Source organism: Schistocerca gregaria, chromosome 9 (assembly GCF_023897955.1).
Source record: "Schistocerca gregaria isolate iqSchGreg1 chromosome 9, iqSchGreg1.2, whole genome shotgun sequence".
NCBI classification, from domain to species: domain Eukaryota; kingdom Metazoa; phylum Arthropoda; class Insecta; order Orthoptera; family Acrididae; genus Schistocerca; species Schistocerca gregaria.
The window spans coordinates 237,355,975-237,375,227 of NC_064928.1; the positions used below are offsets into that span (position 1 = coordinate 237,355,975).

The window sequence follows — 19,253 nt, forward strand, 5'->3', positions numbered from 1 at the left end:
TACATGCTAGGAATGAGGATTTTATACAGTTTTGATGAAAGTATGGGTTTTATACAATGTGGATAACAGTGCTGAATTACATGGTTGGGTTCATAAATGACCTTTACTTTTAACACAATTATTCATTTTTGCATTTTCAATGTGCCAGTGACTTTAAACAACCTGAATGACAAGATTAGTTTTTTGTACTGTGGAATCACTCTCTTTCATGAGTAACCAGGGTAATATTTAGTAGTTGAAACCGGAATGTATTTGATGGACTATCTAGTGTGTGTATAGAGCACACAGTGTGAAGAATAGTAGTGTGAAAATAGAATTTTTCTTACTAAATTTGCAAGTAGGTGAATATGGATTGGGGCTAAGAAATGAAAGAGGAAGCTGCCTGTAGAGTTTTGCACAGAGCATTACTTAATCATAGCTAACACTTGGCTCAAGAATCATGAAAGAAGGTTGTATGCGTGGAAGAATCCTGGAGATACTAGAAGGTATCAGATAGATTGTATAATGGTAAGACAGAGACTTAGGAACCAGGTTTTAAATTGTAAGACATTTCCAGGGGCAGATGTGGACTCTGACCACAATCTATTGGTTATGAACTGTAGATTGAAACTGAAGAAACTGCAAAAAGGTGGGAATTTAAGGAGATGGGACCTGGATAAACTGAAAGAACCAGAGGTTGTACAGAGATTCAGGGAGAGCATAAGGGAACAATTGACAGGAATGGGGGAAAGAAGTACAGTAGAAGAAGAATGGGTAGCTCTGAGGGATGAAGTAGTGAAGGTAGCAGAGGATCAAGTAGGTAAAAAGATGAGGGCTAGTAGAAATCCTTGGGTAACAGAAGAAATATTGAATTTAATTGATGAAAGGAGAAAATATAAAAATGCAGTAAATGAAGCAGGCAAAAAGCAATACAAACGTCTCAAAAATGACATCGACAGGAAGTGCAAAATAGCTAAGCAGGGATGGCTAGAGGACAAATGTAAGGATGTAGAGGCTTATCTCATGAGGGGTAAGATACATACCTTTTTACCTACTTGATCCTCTGCTACCTTCACTACTTCATCCCTCAGAGCTACCCATTCTTCTTCTACTGTACTTCTTTCCCCCATTCCTGTCAATTGTTCCCTTATGCTCTCCCTGAATCTCTGTACAACCTCTGGTTCTTTCAGTTTATCCAGGTCCCATCTCCTTAAATTCCCACCTTTTTGCAGTTTCTTCAGTTTCAATCTACAGTTCATAACCAATAGATTGTGGTCAGAGTCCACATCTGCCCCTGGAAATGTCTTACAATTTAAAACCTGGTTCGGCCACAGTACGTCTGGAACTGCTTCCAAGAGCCAGGAGGTAAAGTTTATAACCTAAAGCAACTGTAAAATACATGCAAATGGACCGTTACTGACGCATTATCCATCACAAGGTGTGATGCTACACATATTGTACATTTAAACTTTAATCTGTAGCTGTACTTATTCCTATGTAAAGTTCACTTTCTGGCTGTTTGCATTATCCAAGCAAAGTTCACAAGTGTCTTCCTAAATAAAGATGCCTTGTAGATATAAAAGAACTTGTATTCAAGCTAGATAAGGACTTAAGGACTTCATCAAAAAACTCTTTTCACATTTAGATAAAGAAAAACATTTCCTATGAGTTTAACAATCTTAGATTATAGTTTATCACCAACTGCTGCAAGATGACATCCAGACAAGCTATGAAGTGGCCACGCTTCACTCTCACTCGGATATATACTCACCATGCCCAGGGCTTCAGCTGTACATCCTATGAGCTTCTATTTACTCATGTTTGGCAATAATAACTGTGCTGTCCCAAACAATACTAAACATATTTTATAGTGAAATACACCAGTGAACCAATATACTGTGACCAGCTGCTTAATCATCGGAACACCAGAGGCATTGCCCACATTTTGAAAATATTGTAATACAGTCAGTTTCTACAAAATTATTTTAAAATTTTGAAAAAATACTTACTGTTCTTAATGAATTCTTCTACCAGATTTCATATATGTTTTAAATTTTTCAGTTAAACTTAACACAAAAATTTAAGTCTCGATAGGAAATTCAGTTTCCCCCATGGAGGTCGTATTCAATATATCCAGGCTCAGGGCCATACTTACATATCAATATCTCTATAAAAAATACATTTAGAGTAAAAGTGAACAACACTAATGAAATTTGCATTTTTTATGTTGGTCATAAAGTTGGTAGTACACATTATTGAAACTGAGTTGATATTGCTAAGAGTGTGCTAAAAGGTATTTTCAGATTCTAGACCCTGATTACACACAAGCACCTCTTTAAAAAGTATGTTGTTAGTATAATTCAACAACAAATAACAAATTTTTTAAAGAAATCATCTTTTTAGGGTATACCCCCCCCCCCCCCCCTTTCCTCATGGTGATGCACGTAAAGGAAAATGCCTAGGCATCACTAGGGTTAATAGAGTATCATTGGTCAACCTTTAAATTCAGTATGGCAGGAATTGTGTACAGCACAGATTCGATGAGTCACAGGTAGGTTGCTGGAGATATGTGCCACCAGATGTCTATGTTGGAAGTTTGTTGCCAGGGCTGGGGCCCCATACTGCCCCACATGTGTTCCACTGTGTTCAGATCAGGCGAATTTGGTGCCCGAGTTGTTAGCACGAGTTCACTATCCTGCTCCTCAAACCACTGTAGACTCCTCAAACCACTATAGCACAATTCTGGCCTCAAAACACGAACAATAATCCTGCCGGAACGTGCCTGCGATGCCAGGAAAGACATCAGATACAGGAGGGTGCGTATTATCCGCAACAATGTTCACGTAGTCCACAGTTGTGGTGCCTTCAACTACTTCTGTTCATCCCATGGAAGCCTAGATGAATGTCTCCTGTAGTGTAATATTGTCCCCACCTCCACCCGTAGCATGGTGCAGATTTTGTGCAGCCATTTGCCTGTACAATGGTGTATCTGCACACGATTGTGAAAGTGGTGTAATGAGAAATGTGATTCTTTTGACCAGGTGATACATTTCCATTCGAAATAATGCACTGTAAACCACCAGCTGTACCAATAGAAATTTATTCCTCTACCGGTTTTGCTTCACAGAACCATTATCTTGGAGGGCTGTAACAATGCAATAAACCCAATGTACAACAGACAGATAAATACATAAAAATGTTCTGAAAACTGATAGTTGGAAGGTTACTTACAATGCTGGACATTGGTGATTCATGCATTTGTATAAGTATAATGCCACTTCACAATAAACTTGCCCATGTTCGTTCAACCAATATTTGGTAATCATTATGGCAACTTATGTCAGAAGATCCCGATCACAAACTTGAAATATAATAGACATAATTGTCAGGTTACATCTTATATCATGGCTGAGTGCCAGAGATAGTTTAAAACAGAACTCACAAAAACATATGATCATCAAGGATGGAAGTCTGTGGTCAGGAATGACCATAGACCGTATAGTCTGCTATTCCATGTCAACAAATATGGCGTATACATATAATTGTTAATCAGTATATACACTGGCAGTTAAAAAAAGACAGCTGCAAAAAGTCAATACAAAATGATTTTGACCTAAAATAATCACAAATAGACTACCAATACATTTTTGACTATAAACAGGAACAAATAATTAACAGTATGCAATATCACAACTAGTTAATAATAATAATAATAATAATAATAATAATAATAATAATTAAAAAAAAAAAAAAAAAAAAAAAAAAAAAACAACAACAACAACAACGCACCATGGAAGAATAATGTGAATGGGATGGAAATTGGTAGGTGTGACGTACACATACAGAGAAATGCTCCAAACGTTCTCAATCAGGGATAGAGATGGGCACTCTGCTCCTGAATTGATTCAAAGCGACAGATCTTCTTAGTGGATAATGGATGATTCGGAAAAAATGAATGGTAGCTCATCTGATTAGTAAATGCATTTCTGGTGGCTGTAATGAGTGGGAAGAAAATTCTGCAGCGGGCTGCTGCAATGGTGTCCCACATCACATCCTTAAGAAAATGTTTCCCAAGCTACAAAAAAACGTGTTATAGACCATGTGGCAATGTGGATTTGCAAACCCTATTAATACATGAAGTTTTTCTCATCTATGAAAACAGAAAATAAAGAACGCTCCGTTTCTTTCCAATTTGTTGGCTGTTGGGCAGTATCCCTTCAGCCATTTCGATAGTAATACTAATTATGGCATTATGAAAGCACAACATAACACCCAGTCTGTGGGTTGGAACAAAAATTACTCAACTTTTCTGGGAATCCAACCTAGGAACCTCCATCTTCAATTCACCACGATGTCCACACAGCTACCAAGGCAAACAAAAGTCAAGGTCTTCAGAATGATACATTAATGCAGAAAACACCTCTGGCATGTGTCTGTTCTTCATTTCAAAAGAATATCAATTTACTTCAGATGCTCAATAAATGTTTACATGCTTTTGAGTAAGTTCCTACTTTTTATCCTTTGACTTAGCATTGCACTCATAATGTGTTGTCAGCAATCATAAAATGCTGCGGCCTTCAGCCACCGCGTGGTCGGAGCCTGTTGCAAAGCGATCCAAGCATCACGCCCCTCCCAACAGCTCAGCGCTCCTCACCACTCTCACCGATCGGACCGTAGGATCTCTCACTGCTCCCCAGGCTCAGGGATCAGATTGCATGGTAGCTCATTAGCTCACTGCTCCCCACGAAGGAAACTAGCTCTCGTAACCAAAATAGCACAGAGCAGACCACAGGATGATTTGAGGTGTCACTCTGTTCTCTGCGTTCTGGGCACAGCGAAACAGCTTGCAACTCGCTTTCATGACTGAGCACTTCTCCATCCGAGTTCAGCTCTTAATTCTTTATATCCTCAGTTGACCTGCTCTAATCATCATTGTCTTGTGTTGTGTTGTTGCTCTTCGATTTTTTGTTGTGTGAGTGTTCTTATTAGGTGTACTATTATGCCTTCTTCTATGTCTGTTATCTCTATAGTTGCTTTTGTTGGTTTGTCAATAGCCTTTTTGCACCTTTTTTTTTTTACTTTTGATGGATGAGATACTGAATGTAATGGTTATTTTAACATACATGATAGTCCATGTATACAGGTTGTCTCAAGATTAATGGTCAATATTCAGAGATACGACAGGAATGATCATTTGAAGCAAAGAAACTAAACATGGACATATATCCTATTCCAAATAGTTTCTGAGACAAAACATATTTAAAGCTCCTTTTTCTTGAATAACATGAAATCTGCAACCTCTAATGAAAATTTGTAGCAGTACAAAGTTAAACTGCATTAAATTTCCTTTAAAAGGGTCCTATTCATTTTTTCTCAAGGACTTTTAGGTTGCATGGAGAGGGTGAGAAAATATGGAAATTCTTGTGCAATGCACTTGTTTGAGTTGTAGGTAAGCCAATTTGAGGTAGTTTCTTGACCTGATAAACCATGTGTCCTACATCAAATAATTCGTCTCAAATTTGTCTGCACTGTTATGCTAATGCTACATTGTAAACAATGACAATGTACTGAATAATAAAGAAAATAAGTAACAATATACATTAAATGTGTTCTATCTTGGAAACCATTTAGAAGAGCGCATATGTCCACATGAAGTTTTTTTTTTTTTTTTTTTTTTTTTTTTTTTTTTTTTTGCTTCAATTGGTCATTCCTGTCATATCCCAGAACATTGACCATTCATCCTGTCACAACCTGTATAATATGTTTATTTTTTTATTTATTCACTTAGCCTGAACAGATTAATGTCCTCAGGAGTCCTCTTACATCAGACCAGATGTAATCAGATGTAATTACAAAACATATTAAAATCACAGTTACTTACAAAATCATAATATTTTTAAAATGATATTTCTTCTTCTGCTCTCTGCAAATAGTAGGCATTTGCCTGTTACTCTTTCTTGGCTGAAGTTGTTGATTTTCCTTGGACTTCTTAAATATCTGCTGTGCATTGAGAAATAATTATCGACAATTTTGGTAATCTGATGTCTCCCATTCTTTTGACATAACCCTTCTAGTTGTTTCTGTATTCTTTAATCTGCTCGCTTAAGTTTTTCACTCTCAATTCTTTTCTGATGTTTACATTCACTCTCCCCTCAGACAGAATGTACCCAGCTACTCTTCTTAGCAATTGTATCTCTAGTGCTTCTATTCTGATGGGACTGAGGGTATCTACTGTGTTGTCCAGGAAAGAGCTTCAAGGTCTAGGGAGCAGTAGTTATTATGAGCAGTAGTGGATCAACAATAAGCTTGAGTATTTGGACTGGAATGCTGTCCTGTACAATAAATGCTGAGCTGAAGGATTTTTCGACAGTGTTGTCAGCTCAAGAAAGAATTTTTTTGCAGTTACCATCATTTACCTCTGTGAAGTAATCAGTAAGTCCATATTTTGTTTACAGTTCAACGACGTACTCTAAAGTCAAGTACTGGTTTAGTTCCTTGGTTGGGACAATGAAATCAGCTGCAGCTTCTACTTTGCTTACTCTTCCCTAGATCACACAAGCTTTTCCATAGAGCATCTGGTCTTTATGTTTTAGATTAATGTATTGACACATCTTGGTTATCGTTCCTCTCTGTTTGCTTTCTGCATGTAATCAATTTTATATTCAAGTTTAGGTGGTCGTTCGAGAGTCTGATGTGCAATGACTCCGACATTCGTGGACTGTTTTAGCTCTTCCATTAGCCAAGGTGCAGGTTTTCCCTTCAGGTTTCCTGTCTTTGGGGGAGCATATTTATTATGTAACAGACTTAGTTTGGTAATGATGTTGTGAGCTGATATTCCAGGCATGAATTTCTTTGGTTTGGGGGCCTGACTATAGTCTGCATTATGGGTAAGTGCAAGCTGAAATTTGAAGAAGAAATTACACAATTGAATTTCACACTGAAGGGGCAAAGTATTTATGTCAGTGTTCCTAGCATTATTTGTGCGATCCTGAGTCAAATCAAATTCTGAAAGGTCCATTTTGAAGCAGGCTCTCCTGCCTACTTTCAAAGATCTTTAGAGGACGCAGATTAGGCAATTTTTTTTTAATATATATATATATATATATATATATATATATAGTGGGATTTGATATTGACAAGCATGTATTTGTCTTGTTTGTCTTCATTAGTATTGGATGCGAGTAACATGGTCAGTAATAAGTCAAAGTGTTTGTATGCCATTACTCCACCTTTTCATCTGTTACTTCTGTGATGCCTTAGGACAGTTGAGTCTATATTAGCGAACTGGAGAGAAAAATAGTTCAAATGGCTCTGAGCACTATGGGACTTAACATCTTAGGTCATCAGTCCCCTAGAACTTAGAACTACTTAAACCTAACTAACCTAAGGATGTCACACACATCCATGCCCGTGGCAGGATTCGAACCTGCAACCATAGCAGTCCCGCGGTTCCGGACTGCAGCGCTAGAACCGCACAACCACCTAGAACCGCACGACCACCGCGGCCGGCGAACTGGAGAGAACACTTGGCTTGAGCCAAGTTCATTAGAAGAAAGACATGATTGTTGATATTCTGAAATATATGGTGGAATTTGTTGAAATGAGTTGAAAGTGATGGCCAACTATGTTCTACAGTAAAAATACAAACACACTGGTAGAAATAATGGCTGTGCACGAGAGGACAACATAGTCCCTAAAGCACGGACTTTAGAGTTCATTTGCACTGTTTCTCTCCAGTCTTTATCTGCACTATTGTCCTGTCATCACTTGTTCACATGCTGTGTAGCCCAAATTCGGGTATCTCACGATTCAAAATTTTTATCCTGCAGTGAAATCCTCGAATATTGTCAGGCTTGTCTTCACGAATTTCTTAATCACCACGATTGTTTCAGACCTTTTTGTCTATGATACAAACTTCACGACTGTCGGTCTAGGTTCCGCAGATCACAAATTCCTACATCCTACTCTATAACTTCTGATTATAGTATGTGCTGCATGTATATTTGTTCTTACTTTAAGCTTTTACAATGTAGAATGGCTACGTTAATAGCAAATGTTTTACCTTTACCAGTGTACTTTCAGTGCTACACAACAATATGTTATCCACATTGCCTTCGCCTAGAAGAATTATGAGATGTTGAGTACCATTTTAAAAAAATGGAAGAAAAAGGAAAATGCCCCTAACTGTCAGCAGATAATTGTCATGGCATCTGGCTCGTCATCAAACCTGAAGAGTCATATAAAATCGAGATATTCTTCAGTACCCCTGGAACAATGTGGGTCGTCACAAACCTCATCGAAATTGTCATCAATAGATGCAGAAATTCGAGAAATTATTTCTCGTGAATTATCCTCCCTCACTGCTTCCACCTCGGGTGAAGGTATCCTCCCAATAAGGCAAACTGAGTCTCAAGCACTATCCAGCCAATCAGTGTTGTCAGTTTCTGGACCAAGTCCTGATTTATCTCCTTTGTGGAGCCCTCACCCTCAAGTGCTTTTCATTTACAATAACCAATAAGTATTTTTTTAAATATTATAAAGCCGTTCACATTAAGTAAATGTATGCCATTAGATGTACAGTTTTAAAAAATGATTTACAGTGTAAATTAAAAATTTTTGGCTACCGAAAAGGTAGTCTGCTGTACATCTGATGTATGGATGAGTGCAAGTAACGTTAGTTTGAGAAGCGTGAACTAAAGTCATACCTTTTAGAGTTCTCATAATTCGAAGACAGACAGATTGCAGAAAACATCTCAAACTGGATAATACCTGTTATCCAAACACAATAGGCCTATCAATTTTAAAATCACTTCCATAATAACAGAAAATGTGTGAAATATAAAATTCACTGCCATGCTTTTAAATTTACATATAACCCATGCTTTGCACATTCTTTAAATCCCAGTGCACAACACAAATTCAGAAGTCCATACAGACGCCTGTTGATGAGTTCAAATGAGTTTTTGTGTTTCTTATGGAGAAACCCTTTGCTTCAAGCAAACTTTCTGAAATGTAAGAAAATTAAAAAAAAAAGACTAACTGAAATTAAAACAAGATGTCACCAACCAGATGGAGCTACTTACAAAATGTTGAAAAGATTCACTTTAAATAAAAATCTCATAATGTCTTACCTCGCTATTTTAGGTGGAAAATCTGTCACCTTAAACTTAAAAGATACGGGCTCGGAGATAATGCAACAGGGTTTACAGATTCTGAACATTTTTGATGACGTAACCGAAGAGGTGCCCTCACAAGAAACAGTCTCAGTTTCAATAATGAATATCTTGCCAAGATTAATGAAATAGCAACAAAAAAAGAGTATCCTCAAGAAACAAACTCACTGGTTGATAATTTACTTAAGGGTTACCAGAGTGGTTTGGTGTTATTTCCAGCAACGAAGTGGTCAGCCAGGCAACATTACTTGACTCCCGATTCAAAGGCAAGGATTTTCAGATGACAAAACATTTCAGAACTTCAACATGATGGCTGTTGCAGAAATGAAAGTGTTGGTTGTTCAGTAAGAAAAAACAGATTTCATGTCTCAACCAGTTACCACCATTACACAGGAGACTTCTTCAATCTGGCAGGAGTACAGTGAAACTATTAGTCAACTTCTAGCAAGTCACAACCAGGAAAATGCAGATACACTTCAATTACAGTTGTTATAATGCTTATATAGTATTTTTTCCAGTAAAAATATCAAAATATAACAAGAATCAGTCTTCATTCTTAAAATTTTTCCACTTGATAAAAAATATTTATTATTTTGTTTTAATATTTATAACTTTTGCAGCAGATGGATTTTAAAACTGTTGTATCTGAAAATTACTAGGGATGTAACACAGTTATTGCTCCTCTTTATATGTTCTTTCAAAATACGGCCAAATCAGATAAAAAATACTGAATTAAAAAGGCAATGTACCCAGAACTATTTCATTCCAGTGAATGGCCAGTTCTGATCCAACCTCTGAAAAAGAACAGTTTTGCCCATGTCTAATTAGGGAGAAATCTGGCCAAGGCAGGGCTTAGCAAGTTCAAAGACATGCAGTGGAAACTCCCACCCTGTGTAGACAGGCATTGTCTTCCTGGAATATAAGCCTAGGATAGCTTGCCATGAATGACAACAAAATGGGGCACAGAATATTGTCCCCCGGGTGACAACCACAGGTGTCCTGCAATGGAAAGAAATGTATGGCAGGCAACAGTGAGGTTGGTACCTCACCATTATCCAGGGCATCTCCAGATAGTCTTCGGCCTGGAATCCCATTGACTAAAGGAGAATTGTCTTCAGTGATGAGCCCCGTTCGAACTGAGCCCTGATGACCAGCGCAGATGTGTCTGGAGATGACAACAAGGAATGATGGTCTGGGTGCACAGTAGCAGGACACCTTTGGTTATCACCCGTAGCACTTTTATAGCACAGTAGTATGTTGACGAGATTCTACACCATATTTTGCTGCCCTTCCTGGCAAGCCACCCTGGGCTTATATTTCAGCAAATAATGCCTGTCTAACACAGTGAGAGATTTTACTGCTCGTCTTCATGCTTGCCAAACACTTTCTTGGTCAGCAAGGACAACAGGTCCTTCTCCAATGAGAACTTTCTGAGCATTAAGGGCAGGGCCCTCCAACCACCTCAGGATTTTGATGGTCTGACATGTCAATTGGACAGAATTTGACACTATAACCCTCAGGAGGACATCAACCAACTCTGCCAATCAAAGCCAAGCCAAAATAACTGCTTGCATAAGGGTAAGATGTGGGCCAATACATTATTGACTTGTTGGTTTGTGATGTTCTCCCTACAAAATAAATCATCAAATTTTTCTGAAATTGTAATTGTTTGTTTGTCTGTACATGAACATCACTTTTACCAATTTCCACCCCATTCAGATAATTCTTTCATGGTGCGTTTCTTTCCTTTTTGTCTTAGAATGTTTATCGGTTTATGGTCCAGGTATTATTTGACCAGCTAGTCTAAAATCTTACACATCGGTACTGCGCTCTCTGTCTGGAAATAAAAAGCTTTTGTTTACAACTGTTCAATCTTGATGGCCCGTTCCCACTGTAATCATCAGGTAAATATGGAGACGTCGTCTGCTGCAGAGGTTCATATTTGACAATGTGCACTGAACAGAATGTTCCGAACCACTTGTGCCTGCTCCAGCACTGAACTCGATCATCAGATCTCCCACAGATTGCAGCCTGTCCTGTTTTACAGAGGTGGGCAAACTTCTGACCTCCACGTTCTGAAATGGGGCACACACATCCTACAGTTTTTCACCTACTCCTCATTTCACTGTCATTCAACCACTGTCCACACAGGCTCACAACAGTAGCAAGCAAACAGCTTTTCTGTTTCTGTTACGCTCATTAGAAGGTGCCTGGCCATAACAACCTGTGCTTTGTTAAAGTTGCTTATGTGTGTATATCTCCCCATTCAGCTCTGTTCCACTTACAAGATATGATCAAAAAGCAATGGGAATCTTTTAATTTCACAGGCTTTATACATCCTATTTTCAAATTCTTTTTTATCTTGTTGCTACATGTGTTCCTGATGTATCTATGCATTTTCAGCTGTTTTGAATTTTCAGTTTATTGTTGTCAGTTAAAAAGGTTATATGTACTTTTGAGTGCCCAGCGAACTTTTACTTTCGAAAAAGATGGATCTGCATCTACATCTACATCAATTACCTGCAAATGACACTTAAGTTCGCGGCAGAGGGTTCATAGAACCACCTTCACACTAATTCTCTATTATTCCAATCTCGAGCAGTGCGCCGGAAGAAGAAGAAGAAGAAGAAGAAGAAGAAGAAGAGGGGTGAGGAACCCCTCTATCTTTCTGTGTGATCTCTGATTTCTCTTATTTTATTACAATGATTGTTTCTCCCTATGTAGGTTGGCATCAGCAAAATTTTTTTGCATTCGGAGGACAAAGTTGGTGATTGAAATTTTGTGAGAAGATTCCAACATAACAAAAAACATCTTTGTTTTAATGATGTCGAGCCCAAACACTCTATCACGTCAGTGACATTCTCTCCCTTATTTCGCGATAATACAAAATGTGCTGCTCTTCTTTGAACTTTCTCGATGTCCTCCATTAATCCTATCTGGTAAGGATCTCAGACCCTGCAGCAGTACTCTAAAAGAGAACTGACAAGTGTAGTGGAGGCAATCTCTTTAGATCTGTAACATTTTCTAAGTGTTCTGCCAAGAAAACGCAGTCTTTGGTTTGCCTTCCCCACAACATTTTGTATGTGTTCTTTCCTATTTAAGTTGTTCATAAGCGTAATCCCTAGGTATTTAGTTGAATTTATTACCTTTACATTTGACCGATTTATCGTGCAACCGGAAGTTTAACAGAGTACTCTTAGCATTCATGTGGATGACCTCACACTTTTCATTATTTAGGGTCAGTTGCATACACATATCTTTTATAAATCATTTTGCAATTTGTTTTGATCGCCTGATGACTTTACTAGATGATAATCAATAGTATCATCTGCAAATATACTAGATGATAATCGTTAGTAGTATCATCTGCAAGCAGGGACTGATTACCTTAGCTGTTTAGTCCCCCTTAAACATCCCAACAACTACCACCACCATCTGCAAGCAACCTGAGATGGCTGCTCAGATTTTTCCTAAATCATTTATATAGATAAAAAACATCAGAGGGTCTATAACACTACCTTGGGAAACACCTGAAATAACTTCTGTTTTATTCTATGACTTTCTGCCAATTAATATGAACTGTGACCACTCTTAGAGCAAATCATGAATCAGGTCACATAACTGAGACAATACTCCATAAGCACATTATTTCACTACAAGCCACTTTTGTGGTACAGTGTCAAAAGTAGAAATACGGAATCAATTTTAAATCCCTTGTCAATAGCACTCAAAACTTCATGTGTGTAAAGAGCTAGTTGTGTTTCATAAGAACAATATTTCCTAAATCTGTGCTGACTTTGTGTCAATAGACTGTTTTCTTTGAGTTAATTCATAGTGTTTGAACACACAATATATGTTCCAAAATTCTACTGCATATCGAAATTAATGATATGGGCCTGTAATTTAGCAGATTATTCCTATTAGCTTATTTGAATATTGGTGTGATCTGTGCAACTTTCTAGTCTTTGAGTATGGATCTTTTGTCAAGTGAGCAGCTGTATAAGATTTTTAAGTTTGGGGCTATTGCATTAGTACATCTAAAACTTGCAGTACAATTTGCTCGAAAAAAGGAATAAACTGCAAGGCCACATTCAAAATGTTGACTGTGGCTTTTGGCAAATCTACTACGAGTAAGACAATAGTTTACAGGTGGTATAAACATTTCAAAGAGGGTCGAAATGACGTTGAAGGCAACGATCAGCCTGGACGCCCTAACACTTCAATTACTGGTGACAATATGGACAAAGTAAAGAATATTCTGGAAAATCACAATCAGAGAGGTTGCTGATGATGTCGGCATATCCTTTGACTCATGTAAAGCAATTTTTAAGATTTTTTGGGCATGAAACATGTAGAGCAAAGTTTTTTTTGTGAAATTGTTGAATTTTGACCAAAAACAATGTTGCATAGACATTGCTCAGGACTTGGTCAATGAGTCTGACAATGATCCAGAACTAACAAAGGCTATAACTGGTGACTAAACATGGCTGTAGAGGTGTGACACCTAAATCGAGGCTCAGTTGTGCCAATGGAAACTGCCCGAAGAGCCAAGACTGAAAACAATTCGACAAGTTCGATCACATGTGAACGTTCTCTTCACAGTTTTCTTCCATTACAAATGGACAGTGCATCAGGAGTTACTGTCTTATGGCTGTATGATCAATAAGGAATACTATGTGCAAGTTATGTGCCATTTGCTTGTAGCAATTTAAAAAAAACAATGAGAATTTTGCAAAACAATTTGAGGAAATTACATCACAGTAATGCTCCCATTCACACCTCAATGTTTGTTTATGATTTTCTTGGAAGAAAACAAAACTGTTACATTGCTTTAGCCACTGCATTTGCCAGACATGGTTCCTTGTGACTTCTTTCTATTCCTGAGGCTGAAAAGAACCATAACAGGACATCATTTTGCCACTATTGATGAGACAAAAACACAATCACTGAAGCAGCTAAACACCATAACAAAAAGTGAGTTCCTGAAGTGCTTCCAGGATTGATAAAAGTGCTGCTACAAGTGTATTGTATCTGAGGAGGTTTACCTTCAAAGAGACAATGTTGATGTTCACGAATAAATAAAGATTCTGTAAGAAAAAAAAAAATTCCCATTGCTTTCTGATCACGCCTTATATACACTTTGTACATTTCTTACCATGTCATGTGTCTGCACCACCACCAGGCAGTATTTGATTTCATGCAGGACAGTGGTCAGTGTTTCGGTTCATTGGTGTTAAGTGAACTTTATTCGCAAAATTATCTCTCTGCTCCGTGAGTACAGCACAAACATAACTAAAGAAAACTGGGAAAGCAATTTTTTTAAAAGGATTTCCCAAATATATTCTTACAAACTTGAGATGAGAACACTGGAATATGTTACACACACATTCATATACTAGGAATGTGAGTAAAAGAACCGATCAATGTTCACACTTGCCACTTCCACATTACATGCCAGATTTGTGAAATTATGTTTTCCTAAAGAGTTGTATCTTAAGGACTCACCATTACAGACCAAGTGTGCACCTCTTTTTCCTAATTTACCCATTATTGAAAATTACAAGCATACAGACAGCTTAGTGTAAAACCCACACTGGAATGGTTGTATTTAGAGTGTGTATGCCACACATAACTGCCACCCAACACCCAAATTTCTGCATGCCACTCACAGTCACAACAATGTTTATTTACAGGTACTTGCTTTCGTTGTATAGTCAACAACACATGCACACAGCACTATGATTTTTTTTGTAGAGCTGAGTAATTTTCTGTCTTATATTGAGTTGATGAATGCTGATTTTGGAATTTTGCTCGTCTCATAAAGTTCCACAAAAATTTCGAGGGCTTCCTTCAAATCCCAATCAGTATCCTCCAGGCATCTGAGAAAACAGGAAGGATTACTTTCTAAAGTCAAGCAAATCCAAACAAGACGAATAACATCAAAGTCGCTACATGATGAAAGCAGGTCAAAATTAAATTTCAACAGACATACTCAATAATGGCTAAATGCAAAATGGAGCAAGTAATATTCGTAGCTGCCACATTGGAATGAAGCATAGCACTCATTCCTCATCAGTCATAAGAGGGCAAGGTGAAAAGTTCTCAGATTTGCAGGGAAATTGTGTTTCTAGGTAAAAACATACTGACTTTTCAATGTAGTTCTTCCCTAAGGCAATGCACTCTGTCTAGTGATTGGCTTCCACCACTAAGATGTTAAGCTGAAGTTGGAAAGTGCTCCACCTGGTGAATGGGCAATAATAAATGCTTCACTTCTTCACTTGTGTAAATGTTTAGGAGTAAAGGAGACCATTCAACAAATAACTGAAGTACTGAAACATCAACAGCCACAGAAACACCTTGTCACATTTCACCTTTCTGTCGAGTTAAAGTGTGTACACACACATAACTAACTCACTCTCTCTCTCTCTCTCTCTCTCTCTCTCTCTCTCTCTCTCTCTCTCTCTGTGTGTGTGTGTGTGTGTGTGTGTGTGTGTGTGTGTGTGTGTGTGTGTGTGTGTGCCGGCTGAACACACATTACTGAGATTGCCTTTCAAATGCAATTTCGGCATCGTGTCTTCAGGCAGCAAAACGCGTAAGAATGCAGTTGTGTGTGTGTGTGTTTTTTTCTCTCTCTTTTGTGTCTTCCTGTTGACAACTCACCGCTGCTTCTACTATGTGGTGACTGGGCTCCTTTATTCCAAAATATTTACAATCTACCAGAACCTTTCTTACTATATTAATACTTCACTTTTCATATTCCCAAAGCGTTTTTGAGTGCCAGTGACTTATCTTGTCATGAGATCTCCCACCCCCTTTTAATTTATGGTTCTTCTTAGGTATGTTTTCACACATTTCATGTGGAATACTTCTTAGTATATTATAACCTTTGCAAGGAAACTCTTTCACTAGCCATGCAAGATCCATCAGGTTAAAACTACATAGATTGCTGCCTCATTTGTATGCTGCCTCATTTGTATGCTGCCTCATTTGCGGTGCATAAAATCAGATAGATCTGCATAAAATGGTCCAAACACTGATTAGGTATTCACTTTATCACTTTCAACACATAGCTTACATAAAGCTTTCTCACAGTTAGGTCTATTGAAAGCACTGTACTCATTGTTTCCGATATCCCTCTGACATTAATTTTGCGCACTTTCAACCCTGATTCTGTCCAATTTCAGATTGTACAATACCTTTATTCTTTCCCAGTGTTGATGGAGCGTGTTGGATTGTTTCTCGGTATGAGAAAAATGATTTTTAAAATGGTGTTTTACATACCCATTTGATTGAGAGGTCCCACATTAGTCTACTGCGATATTTGTTTTATTGATCTGTATTAAGAGGGACAGTTTGTTTCAGGGTTTGAAAAAAATGATTTTTAAAATGGAATTTTACATAGGAAATTTGACTGAGCAGTACCAAATTAGTCTACTGTGATATTTGTTTTATTGATCTGTATTAACAAGAACAGTAAAACATGATGAATAACCAGTATTATAGGAATGACAGCATTGCCCAGGCATGTGTTGACTGCTTCTGCTATGTAGCAGCACTGTTCAGTCATTACTGGACTACCAATTATTCTTTCCGTTTTACTGTCCCTGTTAATAAATAATGACAAAACAAATGCTGCACTACACTAATTTGGGACCACTCAATTGAATGGGCACATAAAATTCTGCTTTAAAAATAATTTTGCTCATAGCAGGAAGCAGATCGACGCTTTTCATATGCAACGGGTGCTGCATGACTTGATGATCACTATTTACTGGGCTGACTCCAGCTACACATTGAAAAAATGATACTACCAATATTTGCCAAAACACCAGAGAAAATGCCCCTAGAGACTCGTAGGAGACACACTCTATATAAATCACCAGGATCTCCTCCTAAACCTTTGTATTGATTTAAACAAAATTTGACACACAAACAGCAAACTTCACAAGTATCAGCAATGTGCTGCCTATGACCACAGAGATCCATTAGGTGTGGAGATGCAGGCAAACTGTATAGGATGTCCTGCATTATTGCCCTGCTTGGCAGGACAGCCTACACATCCGGGACAAAAATCGGATTTCAAGGCCCAAGACATGTAGGCTGCCAGGCATGACAGGCCTGTCATCGCAGTGGTTTCAGCCTGCTAGTGGACCAGTTTTGCAGGTGGGGTGGGTATCATTTGGGGAAGTCTGAGATGGATAGAGGAAGGAAAGGGCAGAGAGGACAGGGATTGTGTGGGGGGTGGGGGGGGGGGGAGGTGGAGGGGGAGGTGGTCAGGCAAGGGAGAGAAGATGAACGGGGGGGCGGGGGGGCAAGTTATTGACAAAGAGATGAGGGAAAGAGGGAGGTGGTTGGGTAGAAAATGAGGAGCAGGAGGAGGAGGATGATAACAAGGACGGGATGGAGTAGAGTGGGGGGAGGAGTAGGTGATGTGTGAATTACATGAGAAGCTGTCGAAGCCATGGGGAAAAAAGCTAGTAAAAAATAAATATGAAATACCAAACCACGGAAGCCAATGATCCCATGCAAGATCTATACATCCCTTACAATGCAGGAGGAGCAGTGCTGCCCAGTTGTAACTAAATTGCATGTGTTGAAACACAAAATGCAAAACCTCTTCCTGTTTCGGCTCGACACACATTGAGGGCTGAACTGGGAGCTAGCCAGCACCAGCCAGATCTCAACCGCCAACCACACAAATAGGCAACTAATAATTCAGGTCAAGGTAAACTTTTAGTTTTGATGCCTAAGTTAAAATTTCCTCCAAGTTTCTATCTTCATTCAAGCAGAAGATAAAGTCTTGTATAATAAGACCAATTATTCAGAAACAGCCTGTACCTTCAACTATCCTCCATCGAAAGCCTTTCCTACACCAAGGAATGTTTTCTCTGTGCACCTGGATTCTTTTCTTTTCAACATAGTTCATAGTGTCAATCTTTATTCTTTCCTAAATCCAGAAACAGCTTCTAAATGATGTTTATTCTTAACATTTAACAAAGTTTAATACCACATGATTCAGGACTGCTGCTAATAATGATGTTCTTTCGCATTTCCCTTTTGGCCACTATTTTACTTAAAAAATCTTGCTGGTAGTGTTCCAGACTCACAGTAGAAACATAAAACACTTTACAGTTGTTCTTTCACCCAGTTCCAGAATTAGTTACTAACTCAGCAAGGATATTCATCTGTATAAATTGTGTTGAATACTGATCTGAAAATTTCTTCGACATACAAATTCATTTTATGCATCCTATGCAACTTTTACATAATCTGAAACCTTTGCCCACCAGTCTCAATACTAATGCCGTTAACACCCTTGTCTTATTACTCTTAGATGCCACAGTCCAGGCCATCTGAGGGAGAGCTCTTGACCGCATTAAACAAGCATGTCAGGAGGCTGTGTGTTGACCTCTCTGCTCTACCTACCGTAGCTGGACATCGTATCCCATAATACAAGTTTAAAGCCTAATCTATGAATTCCATAAAATATTTAACATTGGTAAACTCATTTGAAAAGAACATCTATGAATGTAAAATAGCACTAGTGCTAAATACTTTGGGTGTTAAGTATCATTAGGCTACAGTTAATCTTGACAAAGCAATTTACACTTCACAGAAAATATGTTTTTTAATTCAGTGACATGTGCAAGGGTTTTCATCTCTGCATAACACCAGCAACCTACATACTCTTGAATTTGCTTACAGTGGTGAAGCCTTAGTTTACCTCTGCAGTTATGAACATACTCTCTCTCTCTCTCTCTCTCTCTCTCTCTCTCTCTCTCTCACACACACACACACACACACACACACACACACACACACACACACACACACTTCTTTCCCTTTCCAAAATCTGCCCATTTAATCTTCAGCATTGTTTTGTAAAACCAGCTTTTATTCCATTCTCGTCTGCACTCTTTATTGGCTATGTATCACTTCCATATTAGGCTGCGCTCCAAACACTTATGTGAATGCATTTCTTACTATTGCAAGTCGAAATTTTATATCATCTCTACTTCAGCTGTCATAAGTCAATTTGGTGCCCTAATAGCACAACTCATCTTATTCCCAACTCTAGTCAGGTGAGCACAGCAAGACTTA

The 19,253-nt window shown here is 38.3% G+C and overlaps 1 protein-coding gene across 5 annotated transcripts in view; it reads right to left on the reverse strand.

Moving 5' to 3' along the window:
- Window positions 1–2,396: 2,396 nt before the first annotated feature.
- Window positions 2,397–19,253, reverse strand: part of LOC126291656 (nuclear RNA export factor 1-like) — a 190,704-nt gene continuing 173,847 nt past the window's right edge. For 2 of the 5 annotated variants that reach the window (XM_049985229.1, XM_049985227.1), the window contains one exon: window positions 7,029–15,031. In XM_049985229.1, the coding sequence (XP_049841186.1) occupies window positions 14,926–15,031 (106 nt within the window). In that variant the 3' untranslated portion in view covers window positions 7,029–14,925. Of the gene's footprint in view, window positions 3,341–7,028; window positions 15,032–19,253 lie in introns of those variants that run through there. The other 3 variants (XR_007551835.1, XR_007551834.1, XM_049985228.1) reach the window with 3 other exon arrangements.